The sequence below is a fragment of the Neltuma alba genome, unplaced genomic scaffold (genome assembly GCF_004799145.2).
Source record: "Neltuma alba isolate B1F8T4 unplaced genomic scaffold, ASM479914v2 tig00012885_pilon, whole genome shotgun sequence".
NCBI classification, from domain to species: Eukaryota; Viridiplantae; Streptophyta; class Magnoliopsida; order Fabales; family Fabaceae; genus Neltuma; species Neltuma alba.
In genome coordinates, this window is record NW_021637261.1 from 40,425 (window position 1) to 57,800 (window position 17,376).

The following is a 17,376-nucleotide window of genomic DNA, read 5'->3' on the forward strand; positions in this document are numbered from 1 at the left end:
CTTAATCCTTACGATATAAATATTAAAAGACTAAAAATATAATTTTTAAAGTAAAAAAATGAAATTAAAAACTTGTATAAAATTAAATAACTAAGCCTATATTTAGTATTTTATTTTATATAGCTAGTGCATTATGTATATAAGGTAGAGTTTTCTTTCAGACCTTTTCTTTGTGAGAATCAATATTCATTACTAAATTACACTACTTGGTTCACAGACAATAAATTGTTTTCTCTCTCTTGTTTTTTTTTTTTGAAAAAAATACAGTGGTTTGATACATTCTTGATTCTTGTGTATCTGTGTTCTTTCTTTAGCAAGGCAACAAAAAATGTTACATCCTTGCGATGAAAAAGAAACATAAAAAATAAATCTCATATTTGGCATTGGCGTAACAATTGAAAGTATAAAGAGTTAATATAAATTTTATTTCTTATAACTTGTTTTGATTTTAGTTTTAGTCTTCATAATTTCAAATCAGACATTTTTTTTATATCCAAACTTCAGTCCATATATCTCAATAAGAATTTGAATTATTTTTGTTCAGTAATAATATTATAGTAACCCAATCAGCCCAAGAAGGATTCAATATATTAAGCCCCAATTTATTATATAGTTAGGGTCTTCATTTTAGTTTATCACAATAATAAGCACCATATGCTTTTTATTATAATGCAATCTAAACAATCTAAAATCTAATATGGATGGTTGAGATTTAAAATTTTTAATATACAATTTTTTCAACGATACATTTATTTTTTGAAGGTATATTAGTTACGATATTATATTTATTTTAAATCATGTATCTATTAAAACAAAAGGTTAATTAAAATATATAAAAATTTTAAATTCAACCTGAACCATCTAAAATCGATCTGAATGGTCTAAATTGTTATAAGCATGAAATGTGCTTTCAGTTCGTTACGCCTGGCTCTAGTTCCTCTAGATATTCCTAATCTGTGACACGTGTTCTCTTTTATTTTTCTCATCCTTGTACTTTCGTTCTTGCCTGCATAAGGCATGGTGAATCAATGCACATTTCGAGAAATACTAAATACAAACGATTGTTGCTTATTTTCGTGCATTCTTTTCTGCATATTTGAGATTTAGGGCCTGTTTTGGTGTCTTCCCATAGTTTAGGAAGTAAAATCATGATTTGGGTGGGATGTCACTCAAACAACATCAATTTTAGAGAAATAATCTGAAACCATGATTATGGGTGAAAACCATAGTTTTAGAGTCCAAAATTATGATTTCAGGAAAAGTGAATCCATTCTGCTTCTCGTTCAAATTTGAGAATATAATTATACCTGTCAGAGTAGATCTCAACAATAATATAATTTTAACATCTCTGAATTATTTTTTTATAAACATATTTAATCTTATATCTTATAAATATATATACACATATTAATTATATTATCTTATGTATTATTAATTATGTTGGTAAAAAATATATTATTAACAATTTTATTCCTTCAAATTAAAATATATCATAAAATCTATCTTTTTTGTAATTATTATATTAACTTATGTTTTTTTAGTAATTTGTATATATAAAAAGTGCTTCTAATAACAACTATCCAAACACTTTCACTTCTCAAAATCACTTTTTCACAAAATCTATTCTTCTCAGAATCTATTTTGTAGAAGCTATTCTCTAAACTATGATTTGGTTTTATTCAAACACCTTTTTAGTTCTAAAATGGCATCAGAGCCAACTTTTAATTCTCGTACCCATGGGTTATGAATTTTGCTAATGTACAGTGACATGCTATGTCATGGAAAAAAAAAAAAAGCATGTCAATTCAAACATTTTTAATTGAGGGATCATAAACTTGAATAAAAATAGCGTTGAAACGAAACGAGTCACTGGAAATGTGGTATGAATGAGCGAAACAACTAAGCAGGTAAAAGTTTCGTACATTCCAGAAGGTTTAGGCCTGCGCGGTCCCGCGTTCATCCTTGATGGAAAGATAATACTACCTCCGTTTCTAATTAATTAATTGTTTATAATAAATAAATATTATTTTTTTAAAAATATCTTTATTAATTAAATGTAATGGCTAATACTATTATTGTTAAAAAGACTATCTCAAAAAAAAAAGTATAAATATTAAAGATAAAATATATTAGAGTCTTATATTTAAGACCAAAATAAAAATCAAATAAGGTCTTATATTAAGGATCGGAAGTAGTATAATGGTAAAATATGCCGGTTATATATTTTTCGACGGCAACTCAACACGCATTGCATTAAAGAGAACAAGCAATGGCTAAAACAGGAGCAACCAAACTTCTAAGAAATTACCCCAGTTCTCCGGACATGGAGAGATTCTAAGTAGCAGTTTAATCCGACTATTTAAACTTATGTTATTAATCATTCTAAAAATTTATTTTAAATTAAAATAGTTTTTAATGTTTGTTGGATGGTTTTTATTTTAAGAAATTGATAGATCGAAAGTATTAATTACTATAAAAATTATTTAGAAAACTCTATGTTGCTGCTTCCATCCCTTTGTATATAAAAAAAAATAACTATTGTCTCTATCCTATTTATAAGAAATATCTACAAGATGTTCCAAATTTTTTTGTTTAGCTTCTTATTTTATTCTATTAATTACTTATTTTAATATTTAATATTTTTATTATCTCATGTTTCAAAATATCATTTTTTTAATTTCTCCCTCATACTATTTATCCTATAAATAAGGATATTTTTGAGAAAAATCTTACAATTTTTATATATTTATTATCTATAACTAATTTGAACTAATTTTTTAATCTATATAATTTGATTAAATTTTTTGGCTAAAGTATACATTTGGTCCTTTAACTTTATGTAAGGTTTCATTTTGGTTCCTTAACTTAAAAAAGTATACTTTTAGTTATTTAACCCTAAAATTGTTAGTCTTAAATAATGATTTTTTGTAACAGTTATGATTGTTTTAAATATTAAATTTAATATCTTAACATTTAGTAATATTTTATTAGCATTTAAGAACTCAGTATTATCATTTTTGTTAACAGTTTTTGGATTAGAAAACTAAAAGTTTACTTTTTAAAGTTAAGGGGTCAAAATGAAATCCTATATAAAGTTAAATGACTAAAAGTATACTTTAAACAACTTTTTTTTTTATGAAAAAGACTTAAGGAGTACTTAATGAACCTGAGAATGTTTTGCAAAGTGGAGATTTATGGCGTCATTCTAATTTACTAAATTACTTAAATGCTAAAGTATAAATTTAGTTTTTTAATTTGATCCGATAATTTTAAAAAAAATATTTTTAGTCTTTTGGCTTTAAAGATGTTAACAAAAACTAATGACATTAAGATTTTAAATTTTAATAAAATATTCTCAAATACAAACAGATTAAATTTAGGGAAAAAGACAGTAAAATACCTTTAAAATTATTAAATGACAAATTAGGGTAGGTAAATTTTAAAATTCCAATTCAAACCCCATATACCATTTTGGAATTTTCAAATCTTGTAAAATGACAACATTGTCCTTACTGTCGGTGACTACTTCCATATAGCTATTGACTACTCTGTTTTAACTATTGACAACTTTTGTTTTCAAAGTTCCAATGAATATCTTTATATAGCTATTGACTACACAAGAGTAGTAAATCGCATTACTGGAGTAGTCAATAGCTTAGCATGAGTAGTCATCAGAATTTAAAAATAAATGTAGTCAATAGCTAAAAAAGAGTAGTCAATACATAAGAAAGAGTAGTCACTAGAGCACCCCTGACCGGTCACCGGAGTTCCGGTAACGTGTCATCAAAGTTCAAAAATAAATGTAGTCAATGGCTAAAAAAGAGTAGTCAATATATAAGAAAGAGTAGTCATCAGAGCTCCGACAACCGGTCACCAGAACTCCGATGACCGGTCACCGGAGCTCCGGTGGTTGGTCACTGGTAGTGTCGCCGGCGTCGGAGCTCCGGCGGCCGGAATTGCTGATGTGGCAGTATTTAAAAAAAAGTAAAAAAAAGGTAAAGGGTATTTGTGTAATTTTACAAGATTTGAAAATTCCAAAATGGTACCTGGAGTCTGAATTGGGATTTTGAAATTTACCTACCCTAATTTGTCATTTAGTAATTTTGAGGGTATTTTACTGTCTTTTTCCCTTAAATTTAACTTTTGAAATAACAATTGTTATTATAAAAAATATTATTTAAGTATAATAGTTTTAGAATTAAAAAACTAAATACATGTTTTTTAAAATTAAAAGACCATTTAAAAAATCAAATGTATAGGCTTACATAAAATATACTCCATCTGTTTCTTATTATAAGAGACGAATAACCGAATTACGTTGATAAAAAAACAGTTAAAATTAGCTAAGAACAATCAATGTGTAAAAAGTACAATTTTTTTCCAAAAATACCCTCATTAATAAGGAGAGAGCATGCAAGAGAACAATTAAATTATTAAAAGAAAGAAAAGTGGGAGGGAGAAAGAGTGTGAGTTGAAGACAATAAATATGGGTAAAATAAAAAATTAACATAAAAAAGTAAAGATAACTTTTAAGTGTTTCTTATATATAGAAACATATTATAAATATCAAATGTCTCTTATAATAATAAATGGACAGAATACTGACATATGGAGTGGTGAGACGGAAAGTCCAAGCGTTGGGCAGCGTTTGCGCAAAGGAACTTGATGGCATTAATGATGTGTGAGGGAAGACCTTGAAGTGTGTGCGAATATGCGAAACACGTGCGCCCACTATCGCCCGTCTGACCACGACCCTCCACCCGCCTTAGCTCGCTTTATGAGCTAATTGTGGATTAACCCGTATTAATTTAACATTATTTGTCTGAATATCGATATACTAACTTTTAATTACCGAAAAAGCCCCTTTTTGATAATAAAATACGACAATGTCACTGCTTTAACATTTTTTTAATTGCCACTGACTAATAAATTCCTCCTTACATGTAGTACTTTTTCAGTGTTATCTATCTCTGCAATACCGTGAAACAATGATGGTAACAAAAATAAAATATTTTATACATAATTTATTTATTTTCTTCCCTGATACTCATAGTGGACACGGTTTCCGGTTCTCTGTAAAAACGCCGCAAGTAATTCGTGATAAATGCCGATCGTACAGATACAATGAACTAAATGCGACTGCGCTAAATCCAAACTCTATTCATTTTCACGCGGCGTCCGGCATCTTGGCCCTATGTACGTGGCACCAATCACACGGTTAGATCAAAGCATTTGGAACAGCAAGCGTGGGTTCCACACCTTTGTGCAAGAGATCATCTCCCCCTTATAAACTAAATTCGATAGCTGCCGGGGGGAACTTTTTCCCAATCTGATATACCCACTTCTGGAAAATCCACCATTTTTTAAAAAAAATTTATTGGGGAAGAAGAGGGTTCGGGCAACGGAGAGAAATTGAGAGAGAGGGGGAGAGCATGGGGGCTTGCGGGTCGAGGCCCAGGGTCAAGGAAGAGTGCCGATCGGGATTGTCTAAGAAGAAGAATCGCAGGCGAAGAAGAATACTCCGCCGACGGGTTTCGTCCCGCAAGATCGACGCCGTCCATTCTTTTGGCGATACAAAGCTATCCCAAACTAATTCCGCTTTACAAATTTCGCGACGCGCTTCAGGTACTTTGTTCACTGTGTTGTCATTGATATCCTATACAGTGTTTGTTTTATTTCTTCGTTAATTTGTTTCTTTCTTTGTTCGACTTTTCCTTATTGACTTGTACATTTCTGGTTACGAACTTAAATTTTCGATTAAGTGCACAGTTAATTGGAGCTTCGTTTTTTCCTGTCTCCAGATGCAGCTTGGTTTGATTCTACTTCTGCCTTGGATTCTGAATGTGATGACGAATTTTATAGTGTCTACGACGGTAAGTGGTTTATGAGTTATTAAACATTTACTTCTCTCCTCTTTCTGATTGCAAACAAATTACTCTGTTTTTACATTAATTAATGCGATCTCTGATAGATGGGTTATCCGAAATCGCGTCCAGACCAAGCGATTGTTCTCCTAGAGCTGGAGACATAGCTGAAAGCAAACAAGGATCAGTATTTTCTGAACAACAACAGAAGCTGAGAGTTCACTCTCATATTTATGGTCGAAGTAGTTCCTTTTTGAAGAGTGCTAAAACTTCCGCGCAACTAAAAGATTCTGCATTGAGATCTGAGGGTGTTCAAGCTGAGGCAACAGCTGTTTCAGCGGGGGAGGTATCTATTAGTCATATAGACGGAACTGGAGAGGACAAAAAACTAACTCCAGATAATTGTGGGCTTCTTCCTAACACCTGCCTGCCATGTCTCTCATCTACTGCTCTCTCTCTTGAGAAAAGGCGGCCAACAAGCCCAGAAACACCAAATTCACGCAGAAAGTCACTTTCAAAACTTTCCTTCAAATGGAGGGAAGGTTACGCTGATATGACGTTATGTGAGTGTCGGCAATATTTTCCATCTGTACAAGTTGCTTTCATTTTAATTTCCTTGCACTTTCACTTTTTATGCAAGAGAAAATATTCACTCACATATGAGCCTCTTGAATTACTCTGGGCACAATGACAACCATTTAAGAGGAATGAAGAAATAAAAGGAAACCATCATTTCTATTAGCTGAACTCTTCTTCGTTGAGCTTCATTGATTACCTGCATGTCAGTTTCTAGATGCATACTCTGCTGATTCTCTCCACAACTAATGCTCGTAAGCGTGAAACTCATTCATGCCTCCTCCTCTGTCTCAGATTCTCCAAAGGCACTCAAACAAAAACATTTAGCAGGCTCATCAGTTCCATTTTGCTCAATAGACAAGCAAACAATAGGCTCTTGGTCACCTATTGAGCCATGTTCCTTCAAAGTCAGAGGAAAAAACTACTTTAGGTACACGCCAAATGCCTTGATGCTCTGTACTAAGCTTTCTCTCAATGATTGAACCTTGTAAGAAGGCACACATGTTGAGGAGACGATTAAAAATTCTGGAATTATTCTTCTCTCTTGATATATATATTTCTCTGTGGCATCATTGGCAGGGATAAGAAGAAAGAATCTGCTCCAAGCAGTGCTGCTTTCTATCCGGTTGGTGCTGACATCTTCTTGTCTCAGCGGAAAATTGATCATATTGCTCGTTTTGTACAACTTCCAGCAATAAATGTAGCTGGAGATGTCCCTTCTATTCTTGTAGTTAATGTTCAGGTATTTGCATATTTTCTTATTTAGCTTGGTAATTTGAATGTACATTTATTGATCCGTAGAAAAATTAGATGCGAAGTTTTTGGCCCTATATTGATAATCTTATATGGTCCAAAGAAAAAGTTAAAGTGGAGCTCTTTCCTTCACGAGTTCATAAATACTTTTTACTGATACATTCTCTTGATTTTTACCTGCAGATACCATTATATCCTGCCACTATCTTCCAAAGTGAAAATGATGGAGAAGGAATGAATGTGGTTTTGTATTTTAAAGTGTCTGAAAAATATTCTAAAGAACTTCCAGAACAATTCCGAGAACACATTAGTGTAAGAAGAATTCAATAAACATGATAGTTTCTCTTTCATGTTCTGCCTTGCGTCTTGGAGCATATTGCCTCTATGATGTGTTCTAATATGTAAATTACATTAACGAGTTGAACTGGACATATCTTCTTGACAGAAATTGATCAATGATGAGGTGGAGAGAGTCAAAGGCTTCCCTCTAGATACAATCGCACCCTTTAGGGAGAGATTAAAAATTTTGGGTCGAGTGGCAAATGTGGAGAACCTTACTTTAGGCACGACTGAAAAGAAGCTTATGAATGCTTACAATGAAAAACCTGTTCTCTCACGACCTCAACACGAATTTTTCCTGGTAGGTACCCTACATCTTTTGAATTATCTGCAGTATGATGATGACATTTTAATATGAGATTTAATGATAATGTGGGTAATTGCATGGTGTTTCCTTGGAGTAACTTGAATCATTATGATGTTCTCTGAACAAAAATAGGTGAATCAACTCTTTGATAACGCTGAATGTGCTAAATTCATCAATTTATAAATAAAATTCAGAATGAGCATATTATGAACACTACTCAGCTTCCTTGGCGATCACGTTGGGATCTAAACAAAATGGAAATAGGTTTCAGTCTGGTGTTCACGCCTTCTGAAATGGTATATATATCTGCTTATACTAAGGGATATGCTTAGTCTCTGATTTAAAGCTTCAGTATCTGAATTTTGTTGTGAAATTTGAGTACGATTCTGTAATGGCTTTAATAATCTTAAAATGTTGAGTTGTTGAAAGTTCTGAATTTTGATGCTATTTTCACTTTACTTTTACAGGGAGAAAACTACTTTGAGATTGATTTGGATGTGCACAGATTCAGTTACATTGCTAGAAAAGGAGTTGAAGGCTTCACAGAAAGGTTGAAGCATTGTATCTTGGATTTTGGCCTTACAATACAGGTAACACTTGGTCTTTATTTAGTTATATGCAGCCTGGACTTTCTACTAGCATGTAGTAAAATTTTATTTGTGCTGCTGCCCTTACAATAAATAATTAGTAGTTGGTTATTTAGCTGCAAAAGTCAAAGGCTCAAAGAAATAGGTTCCTTGATTAGTTTAATGTCTGTGGTTCGATTGAATGGTTCAATTTAATTTTCATAGCATTGGTTAGAAAATTCTAAATTATTTTTTTTGGACACGTGAAATTCTAATTCTAATTTAAATAAAAAGTGATACAAGCCCAACAGCAGGCACTAAAACCTCATATGATTTGGCATACCTTTTCCTGTAATCTGAATGTGTACCAGAAAGATTCATATGTGATGAACATTGTATTATTGATTTTGGTGGAACAGGGGAACAAGGCGGAAGACTTGCCAGAGCATATATTATGCGCTATTCGTCTGAATAAAGTTGACCACACCAATTTCAACCAGATTGGTTTTTGAGTCACCTCCTTTTAGATTCTTAGTTTTTCAATCTGTAAACACATAAAAAAAGAGTCTTAACCGCAGCATGCTTCGGAGTGATCCTATTCCCGCCGCCTCGCAGTTTCTCCTTGCAAATTGGAATGTTCTGCCTACCTAACTGTTGTATTATTGAATTCATTGAATGTAAACTAATCACAATAATATGAATGTGGTTCCAGATACCAATGATTTTTGCCAGAAGAGGAAAAAAAATATCATTGCTCTACGGTGGAAATCATTGGTAAACTCCCTTTTGCTTTTACTGTAATCAAACAAAGGCTACGATTTTTTTGTTTTTGGCCCCAGATTACATAAGGAGGTTCGGAGTTTTAGTCAAGTAATACTTTCTTCTGAATTCAAATTACAGAATGTTATCCTTTCATTTGAAAAAAGAAAAAAAAAATGCATGCATACTCACTCGAATTACTATTTTTCTTTTTAATCTACGGACACTGAATAAGAAAAGCGGCCAATATAGGTGGTCCCAAATAGGTAGTGTAAACTAGCAGTTTAGATTGTACATATATCATAAACTGGTGATACTTCTAACAAATTCGATCTCTTTTCTTCTTTTTGTTCTCTTTGTTTCCGGTTTCACATTACTCAATTGTGCATTAAGAAACTGTGCATGTACATTTAAAGAATCATACGTGCCAAACCTGGCTTGAACTGAAGATAACGAAAAGAAGCAAGATGAGGACAGGCCAGACATCGACGGCATATTTACAGGGTGGGGATGAAAGGGCACAAGCCTATCAAAATAACTGAAGAAATTCCTACGTTTTGTGATGACCCATGCAGTGCCCAAAAATGGATGATATAAAACCGGGGCATACCTTATCTTCGAACGGAGGCGACGGCGGAGACGACGGCGAACACGACGTGCTTTGAGGACTCGACTGGGCGCTTTCATTATCACCTAACATTTCTTGTTTAGGGTTCTCTTTAGTTGGCGATCCATTTTCGTTCCTTGTCGATACGGTAGGGTTAGCGGTATTTTGCGATTCTAAGGATTCGATTCGAATATTCCATACCCTACCAGAAGACCCTTGTCTGCGAAATGAACGAGTCGATCTTTGCAACATGGGTGATTTGTGATTATGAGTTTCTATCTTTTGCCTTTCTGAATCCTTTATATGTTCCTCTGCCGTACCTTGCAAGTAGTGTTATTTTTTATCCATTCAAATAATTTGTCATGTTTAATTTGGTTGATAAATGAGGTCTGGGATCTGGATTCTTTAATCTTGCGAATGCCAATATAGTAAATCCAAAGCTAAATTTATAGGCATAATTCATCATGTTACTGACAAATGATTGAAGTATAATTTTGACCGGCTATTCATTGTGGTATATATTACTATTATTGGAATTTCATTACTTTTTTTTTTTTTGGTGATGATTTTTGTCCGCGCTTGTGCTAAATAGGTATTTGCCATGTTTAGAGGTGGAATTATAATAGGACAACGTCAACTATCCCTTGGGTCTAGTTTTCCTTAATTTATGTTTACTAATTTAAATTACTCACCTATAGGCCATAGACAATAGACACTGCAAAAATGTGCTAAAATAGAAAGGGGCAAATTCAAGTCACTTATTATTAAGTTTTATGATATCATGAAACTTATATACTCCTCCGGTCCTTAATATAGGACCCAATTCTTGAGTTGGTTTTGGTCCTAAATATAAGATCCATTTTTCATATTTATCAATTTTCTCTAAATTACCCTATAGACACTCCTTCAACCATAATCAAATAGAAGAAGGAGATGAGGTATTAAAAAAGATGATTATGGTGTTTTAGGAAAAATGTGTCACTTTTTTTATAATTAACTAACTTACCTAACTTCTTAATCTAATCAAATTAGTTAAATGGGTCTTATATTAAGGACCGGAGGAGTACATATTTTAAATTTTACTGAACTTTGCCGGCTAAATTTTATGCATAAATTATAACTTTTGTTACTGGAATAAGTCATTTAATTATTTTATTTTTGAACTGGTGATCAAAACAGTAGTAAATGATGATAATTAATGATGGTGTCGCTAGTAAATCTAAAGGGTCAAGTTATTATATCTATTCTTAATTCTTAATATAATCTAGTCCCATTCCTATGGAAATCGTTCTGAGAGCACAATCTCAAATTTTCCTACTTATCGTATAGAGGATTTTGTCCTTAAAATTAATGCGACTTTAGAAGGAAAAAAAGAGAAAAAAAGGAAGAATCTAGTAATCAGTGGATCCGTCTAGGAGTAGAGGAAATGCTGCCCTAATCTCACTATCCCTGTTCAAAATAGCATCCACGAATGAGTCGTCCCCCGAAGAAGATGAAGTTCCTTCACAATATTGCGTATCACAAACTTGGCGCTCCATGCTTTCCTCATAAGCCAAGATTCCTGAATCCTCATCGCTTGCGATATTATTCGAAACTTGAGTTTGATTCTGCATCATAACTGAGGGACTCAACGACGACAAAATCCCATGCACGTCGTACTGGTTCTGCTGTTGAAACTCGGTGCACATGAGCGGGTCACTCAGAAGAAACTCGCTCCAATCAAACGATGAACAAGGAGGAGGAGGAGGAGGAGGAACAGCAGCAGCAGCAGTTGTAATAACCTGAGGAGGTGAGCTTAGTTGTGTGATATTAGATGAAGAAGATGAGGAGGGTGATGGACATGAAGGGGGAGCTTCATTATGATGTGACTGGACATTATTCTCTGGGTTTATGAATTGTGACTGCACCTCTTGATCTAGTTGATGATTAGAGACCATTAAGTTGTTGTTCGGAGCTTGTGTTTCGGTTGTTATAGTTGAGAGGCAACTAATAGTTCCCAAATCTGAAAGGACTTGAGACACAGGCTTATGGGTCACTGGGTCAATTCCCATCTTCATAAGCTTCTTCCTCAGCTTTGTGTTCCAGTGGTTCTTCACATCATTGTCTGTTCTCCCAGGGAGTCTCCTCGCAATCAAAGACCACCTGCACCCGAAGAAAAACATACAAACAAACAAGCACTTAACTGATCAAGAAGATGCAAAATTCATTTATCTCTCGAATATAACATAAAAAGGGTATGTGGTTGGCCATGACAAGTCTTTGACGCACACCAATAGCGATAGTTGATTCATTCTTAATGGGCTTGGGGTCTCTAATTTGCGCCATACAATCACACGTAAAGAATTAGACAACGTTTTGCCATGTTATTCTGCTTTCTTTTTCTGAGATAAAAACTGAAAACAAATGAATATGATGACTACCGAATATAGAACTATAATTACCTGCTTCCTATAGCTTGATGAAGGTTAATAATAAGCTCTTCCTCTTGGGGTGTGAAGCTATGATGCTTGAGATCAGGTCTTAGATAGTTAGTCCATCTAAGCCTACAGCTCTTACCGCATCTGTTTAACCCTGCAAGCAAATTCCCAAAAAGAAATGTACATATTTCATGAAGTTGAAGTGTAAGTACCACGTAAACATCACAATAATATTGCTGCTTCAGAAGGTGGGGAAGAATTTAACCAGCTTTCTTAGGAACCAGAGTCCAATTGCCAGTGCCTTGATTGGAGACATAAGCGAGTAGCTTAGCATCCTCCTCGGGAGTCCAAAGGCCCCTTTTCACATTGGATTTATCACAGCAAGGTGGCCTTCCCATTCTGCAACAGAAAATGGTGCAGAGAAGTGAGTTTAATCGGGAGGGATTAATTATGTAATGGTGATGCAATTCGCATTGTAACTTTAAAGTGGTGAAAGAAAGCTGTTAGCGTTTAAGATATGAAGAGGCAAGAAAAGCATTTGTGTTAACAAGAATTGCATGAACTTCTTCATCTTCTGTGAAATAAAACTATAAAAAACGAAACCATTTTGTATGACATCACAAACATACTGCAAGTGCCTCCCTCTCATGCTCTCTCAGCTCGCATAAGCTTGGCTCCCAACACTAAAATCTAATCAGGTACAAATCGAATGACTTTCAGTGATATTCATTTCTGTTACATGGCATGCATGCAATCCAAGCTTTTTTTTTGGTCAGGCTCTCAAACCAAGAGATGATCTTCTTCTCGTGCTACTTACGGCTCACACTCAGTTCTCTTTCTTCACAAGCATACGTATGTGATAACAAGTTATGGATAAAAGTGGTTTAATTTTTGTCCAACGTAAATGAAAGTGCCCTCATGTATAGGAAGGCCATTTATTTAGGGTGGACAAGAGGGAATCTGAAATGGAACAATTTTTTTTTTTTTTGCTACCTTCCATTAGAGGTAATCCTATTCAAAGTACTGTCGAGTACTAAATATGAGTACCTCTTCTAGTAGGGATTTGAACCTCTTGGTTCGTTACGTTGTAAGGGACTAGTCCATTCTGCTAAACCCAACTCCTGTTGCTTGAAATGGAACAATTTTAATAGGAGAGAAAGTTGAATTTCTTCAGATATTTTGTACGTGATTCTAACGGGCTCCAATAACAAAAAGGCCCATAAAATTAGATTCTTGGCATGATGGTGGTTCTCCGTTAAAGTTGCCAAAATGGGGCGGGGTTGGAGGACACATGCTCCCTCTTCGTCCATCAATCATACTTTTCAGCCTAATCGCTAATTCCATCCTTTACAGTAGAGAAAAATCTTCCTTTTTATTTAAAACAAATTATTAAGTTAAAGGATTGTCCTCGAGACAACAGTTGCGATCTTAACAAAAATATTGATTTATTTCTTGCTCTCTCTAATAAACCCTACATGTATATATTTCATCTTTTATGGATAAAAATGTACAAAGATAATTAGATGAAAACTTATAAAGTGGTAAACTTTTGATATATTGCAATAATATAATATTAGAGTCAAATACTTTTGTATAAAAATAAAATATATAATTTTATTTGTATAGACTGTAAATTTATTTACATTGAAATTTATTCTAATACGTGTAATTATATAAAATATTAATTTGTTTATTATGTTATGGTCTTTTTCGCCCAATTATTAGATCACGCTATTTAGTAATATTTGCAGGAGGATAATTCACCGGTAAAAGGTCTCTCCATTTCCTATAGGGTCCATCTCGCTCCACTCCCCCTCAAACGACGTTGTTCTCTTACGACCCGCACTTGTCTCACTATAAGCACACAACTCTCTCTCTCACACACATTCTGCCACTGAAGTGCAAATAGAAACTTTCTCCAAACAACTCAAAAGAAAAAGAAAAACAACGTCTTTCTAGTGTCTCCTTCCTAATTGAAAGTTGAAACCAGGCCTCTACAGGTTCTTGTTTCCATCACTGACAAAGTATCCAGATTTGATTAGCATAAGAATTAAAACACCTCAAATAAAGACGAATAATGAGCATCTAAATGAAATGACAGCCTCTGTAACTTTTAGTCCGTAGAGCAGCTTATTGTATGCACAAAAAAGAAGCCAAATCCGCTATCCCTCGATGACGGTGTTGCTTCCCACCCAAGTTGCTCATCAGAGGCTCCTTCATCAACCTCTGAGGTATGAAAAGGGTTGCTCCAAGGGGTGAGCCAAAAGAGAATCGCCAGCCCAGTAAAGGCATCGTTGAAGTGGGAGAAGGGGTGGGTATATCAAAGAAAAAGGCGTTTTAGCGGTCTTTGCAACATATATGCTTTACAATATATATATATATATATATATATATATATAGCAGTTGAATGAATGTGGAACGGAGGAGTTACTTTTAGATGCAACCTAAGAGACCAAGTAATGCAAGGCAAGAATTGTTGCATTCAATTGGCGAGTCAATCAGTATCTGTTGTTCAACAAGCAAATTCACGAGCATAGAGGGTGTGAAAGAGCGGTTGGGCACAAGGGCAGGAGGAATGGGGGCGAGGAGTGTAATGGCAAAGTCGGTGTTGTGACCAAGGAACCAAAAATCGAAGCAAATCAATCGGTTCAATAAAAAAATCAGTGAATCAGCCAGTGATTTGGTTTGGGTATTAAAATGGTTAAGAGTTGAACCGGTATCAAACTAGTCAAACAGGTAAAAATCAATTTGAATGATTATATTGGTATTGACTCTATTTTTTCTCATTTAGCTTCTCATATCTCAGTCACTATGGATTTGAATTGATTTTAATGACGATTGTAGTATCAATGATTATTAATTTTAATTATTGATGAATAGTAAAGATAAAAAATTTTAATGCTGCTCCACGTTATTATTACAATCAAACTATTGTTATATTTTCTTATATTTTGTTATTAATGATTATTAATATTGTTGTATTTTGTTATTTTCTATTAAATTATACTCATCCGGTCCTTAATATAAGACCCATTTAACTAATTTGATTAGATTAAGGAAGTTAGGTAAGTTAGTTAATTATAAGAAAAGTAACACATTTTTCCTAAAATATCATAATCATCTTTTTTAATACCCCCTCTCCCTCTTCTATTTGATTATGGTTGAGGGAATATCTATAAGGGTAATTTAGAGAAAATTGATAAATATGAGAAATGGGTCTTATATTTAGGACCAAAACCAACTCAAGAATTGGGTCCTATATTAAGGACCGGAAGAGTACTATTTTAATATGACCATTTAATCCTGAGTTGACACCAATCTAACTAACTGACTCTTGAACTACAACTTTAATCAATGTAGTGTCCAGTGCATTTTGTTGTTCCTTGGTTGTGATTTGAGGGTTGTGAGCTTTTCCTTTTAATCTAGGTGATATCTTTTAATCTCCGTGAAGGTCAAATAAAATGGAGACTTTCTGCGCTGCTTTCCACGTGTACCAATAAGAGAAATAATACTACTATTTGTTTCGTTTTTTTGTTTTTTGTTATGTTCTACACACTTCCAAGAAAACCCAATAGAAGATAGACAGAATTGATAGAAACCCCATAAATGGTAAACAGAAAAACCAGGAAAGTACCAAAAGAAGCCAATAAACGAAAAAATCAAGTCTTTTTTCTTAAAAGATCCTAAGTTAAGTCACCAATATCAAGGATCGACCCCGACTAGTGAGCTCTCCATGCAACAGCCAGATGGTGTATCTCTCTCCCTCCTAGAAATCTTTCTAAAATTTTGCCGCCGTACTAAGTAGGAGAACGCTTTCCCCTTTGTTTTTTCCCTGAGTGCTGTAGAGTGGAAGTTCTGATTCCAATAAGCATTCAACATTTTTAACATCATGGCAACATTTGACGAGGATCGAATTCTCCCTTTTGTGCTCCTTCTTATGTTTTGGGCTTCCAAGCCAAACGAGCCTGGATATACTTTTGCCTTCTTGATGTTTGTTTTGCAGGTAATAGCAGAGCCTTTGGAGAAAGTAACTCGCTGTTTGTCAGTTTTGGCATGAAAAAAGTCGTGCAGATGTTTGAAGGCCATTGGTTCTAAGTAGATTATTGAACAGAAAGAAGATGTTGTGTCAAGAAAGAAAGAAACAAGTAGAACGGTGGAGGAGGACGGAGATATAAAAAATGGAATGAAGCTGGCACCCCGGGGGGGGGGGAGGGGGATGGAGAGGACTTACGGAGGCAAACATACTTCCCGCCCAAACATGGAGAGAAAAGAACACAATCTGCAATGGAATGTTCTGATTCTTCCTTTCTTTTTTTGCTCATGACATTTTATTTTTCTTTCTCAAAACATCAAATAGAATTGTGAATTCTCACCCTTTTTTTTTTTTGCAAATCGCCTTATTTATGTTGTAAATCACTTGATTTTGATTATTTATAATATTCAATTTTTTCTCAAGAAATTTAGTGAAATTATGAATTCCAATATATCTCTTGCAAATTGCTTAATTTGTGTTGTGAATAGCTTTACTTCAATTGTTCTAGCAATTTTTGATTTTGATTTTCCTTTTCACTGAACTTAAATAGAATTGTGAATTCCCGTATACCTCTTGTAAATCACCTAATATATGTTGTGAATCGCGTTATTTCAGTTGTTCATGCATATCTGGACACTTATATTTGTTTGTTATATATATATATTCTTTGTATCATATGATTAAATGGATTGAATGGCTTAGTGGTTATAATTATTTTGGTGTGTCAAAGAGTTATGAATTTAAACCCTCAATGACCTTATTTTTAAAAAATTTCTCCAACCACTGGAGCTCTGCCACTGATCTCCAGTTAGGTCGGTGACAGGAGCTCCAGCGAAGTTGATATTTTTTATAAATGAATAATATAAGAGCATAATTGTATTTTCACCCATAATATTTAATTTCATTTATTAATTTAAACCTCCCCTAACCACCTTATTCTCCCTCCTCTTTTTTTCACTTAATAAAATTTGAAATTTATGGTTTAACTTTATGGTCCAAATTGACCAAGCTTGTTTGGCAATCACGTAACTAACTTTTCTGAGCCAAAAAGTCAATTTGCCCAACACGTGTGATATTCGGAAAGATGAATTTTTTTAATTGAAGTTGAAATAACCTTTTTCTTTTTCATTTGTCATTTTTCTTCAGATTTAAATC

At 33.9% G+C, this 17,376-nt stretch overlaps 2 protein-coding genes across 2 annotated transcripts; one reads left to right on the forward strand and one right to left on the reverse strand.

Annotated features, from left to right (window-relative positions):
* The first annotated feature begins 5,335 nt into the window (after positions 1 to 5,335).
* On the forward strand, positions 5,336 to 9,279 carry LOC114732185 (uncharacterized). The gene is made up of 9 exons (XM_028919476.1): positions 5,336 to 5,625; positions 5,802 to 5,873; positions 5,972 to 6,427; positions 6,735 to 6,870; positions 7,020 to 7,182; positions 7,377 to 7,505; positions 7,639 to 7,833; positions 8,307 to 8,429; positions 8,825 to 9,279. The coding sequence occupies exons 1-9, from the start codon at positions 5,433 to 5,435 to the stop codon at positions 8,915 to 8,917; spliced, it is 1,560 nt and encodes a 519-aa protein (XP_028775309.1). The 5' UTR covers positions 5,336 to 5,432; the 3' UTR covers positions 8,918 to 9,279.
* Positions 9,280 to 11,162: 1,883 nt separating this feature from the next.
* Positions 11,163 to 12,586, reverse strand: LOC114732180 (transcription factor MYB35). Its single transcript, XM_028919470.1, has 3 exons — positions 12,454 to 12,586; positions 12,213 to 12,342; positions 11,163 to 11,913 (listed from the first exon to the last, which is right to left on the reverse strand). Exons 1-3 carry the CDS (start codon positions 12,584 to 12,586, stop codon positions 11,163 to 11,165), a joined length of 1,014 nt encoding a protein of 337 aa, XP_028775303.1.
* Positions 12,587 to 17,376: the final 4,790 nt, after the last annotated feature.

Coding starts and splice junctions, on each gene's coding strand:
- LOC114732185 (XM_028919476.1), top strand. CDS start 5,433: ATGGGGGCTTGCGGGTCGAGGCCCAGGGTCAAGGAAGAGTGCCGATCG. Junction 5,874..5,971: donor ATTTTATAGTGTCTACGACG/GTAAGTGGTTTA, acceptor GATCTCTGATAG/ATGGGTTATCCGAAATCGCG. Junction 6,871..7,019: donor AGAGGAAAAAACTACTTTAG/GTACACGCCAAA, acceptor CATCATTGGCAG/GGATAAGAAGAAAGAATCTG.
- LOC114732180 (XM_028919470.1), bottom strand. CDS start 12,586: ATGGGAAGGCCACCTTGCTGTGATAAATCCAATGTGAAAAGGGGCCTT. Junction 12,343..12,453: donor TCTGGTTCCTAAGAAAGCTG/GTTAAATTCTTC, acceptor ATTTGCTTGCAG/GGTTAAACAGATGCGGTAAG. Junction 11,914..12,212: donor CATCAAGCTATAGGAAGCAG/GTAATTATAGTT, acceptor CTTCGGGTGCAG/GTGGTCTTTGATTGCGAGGA.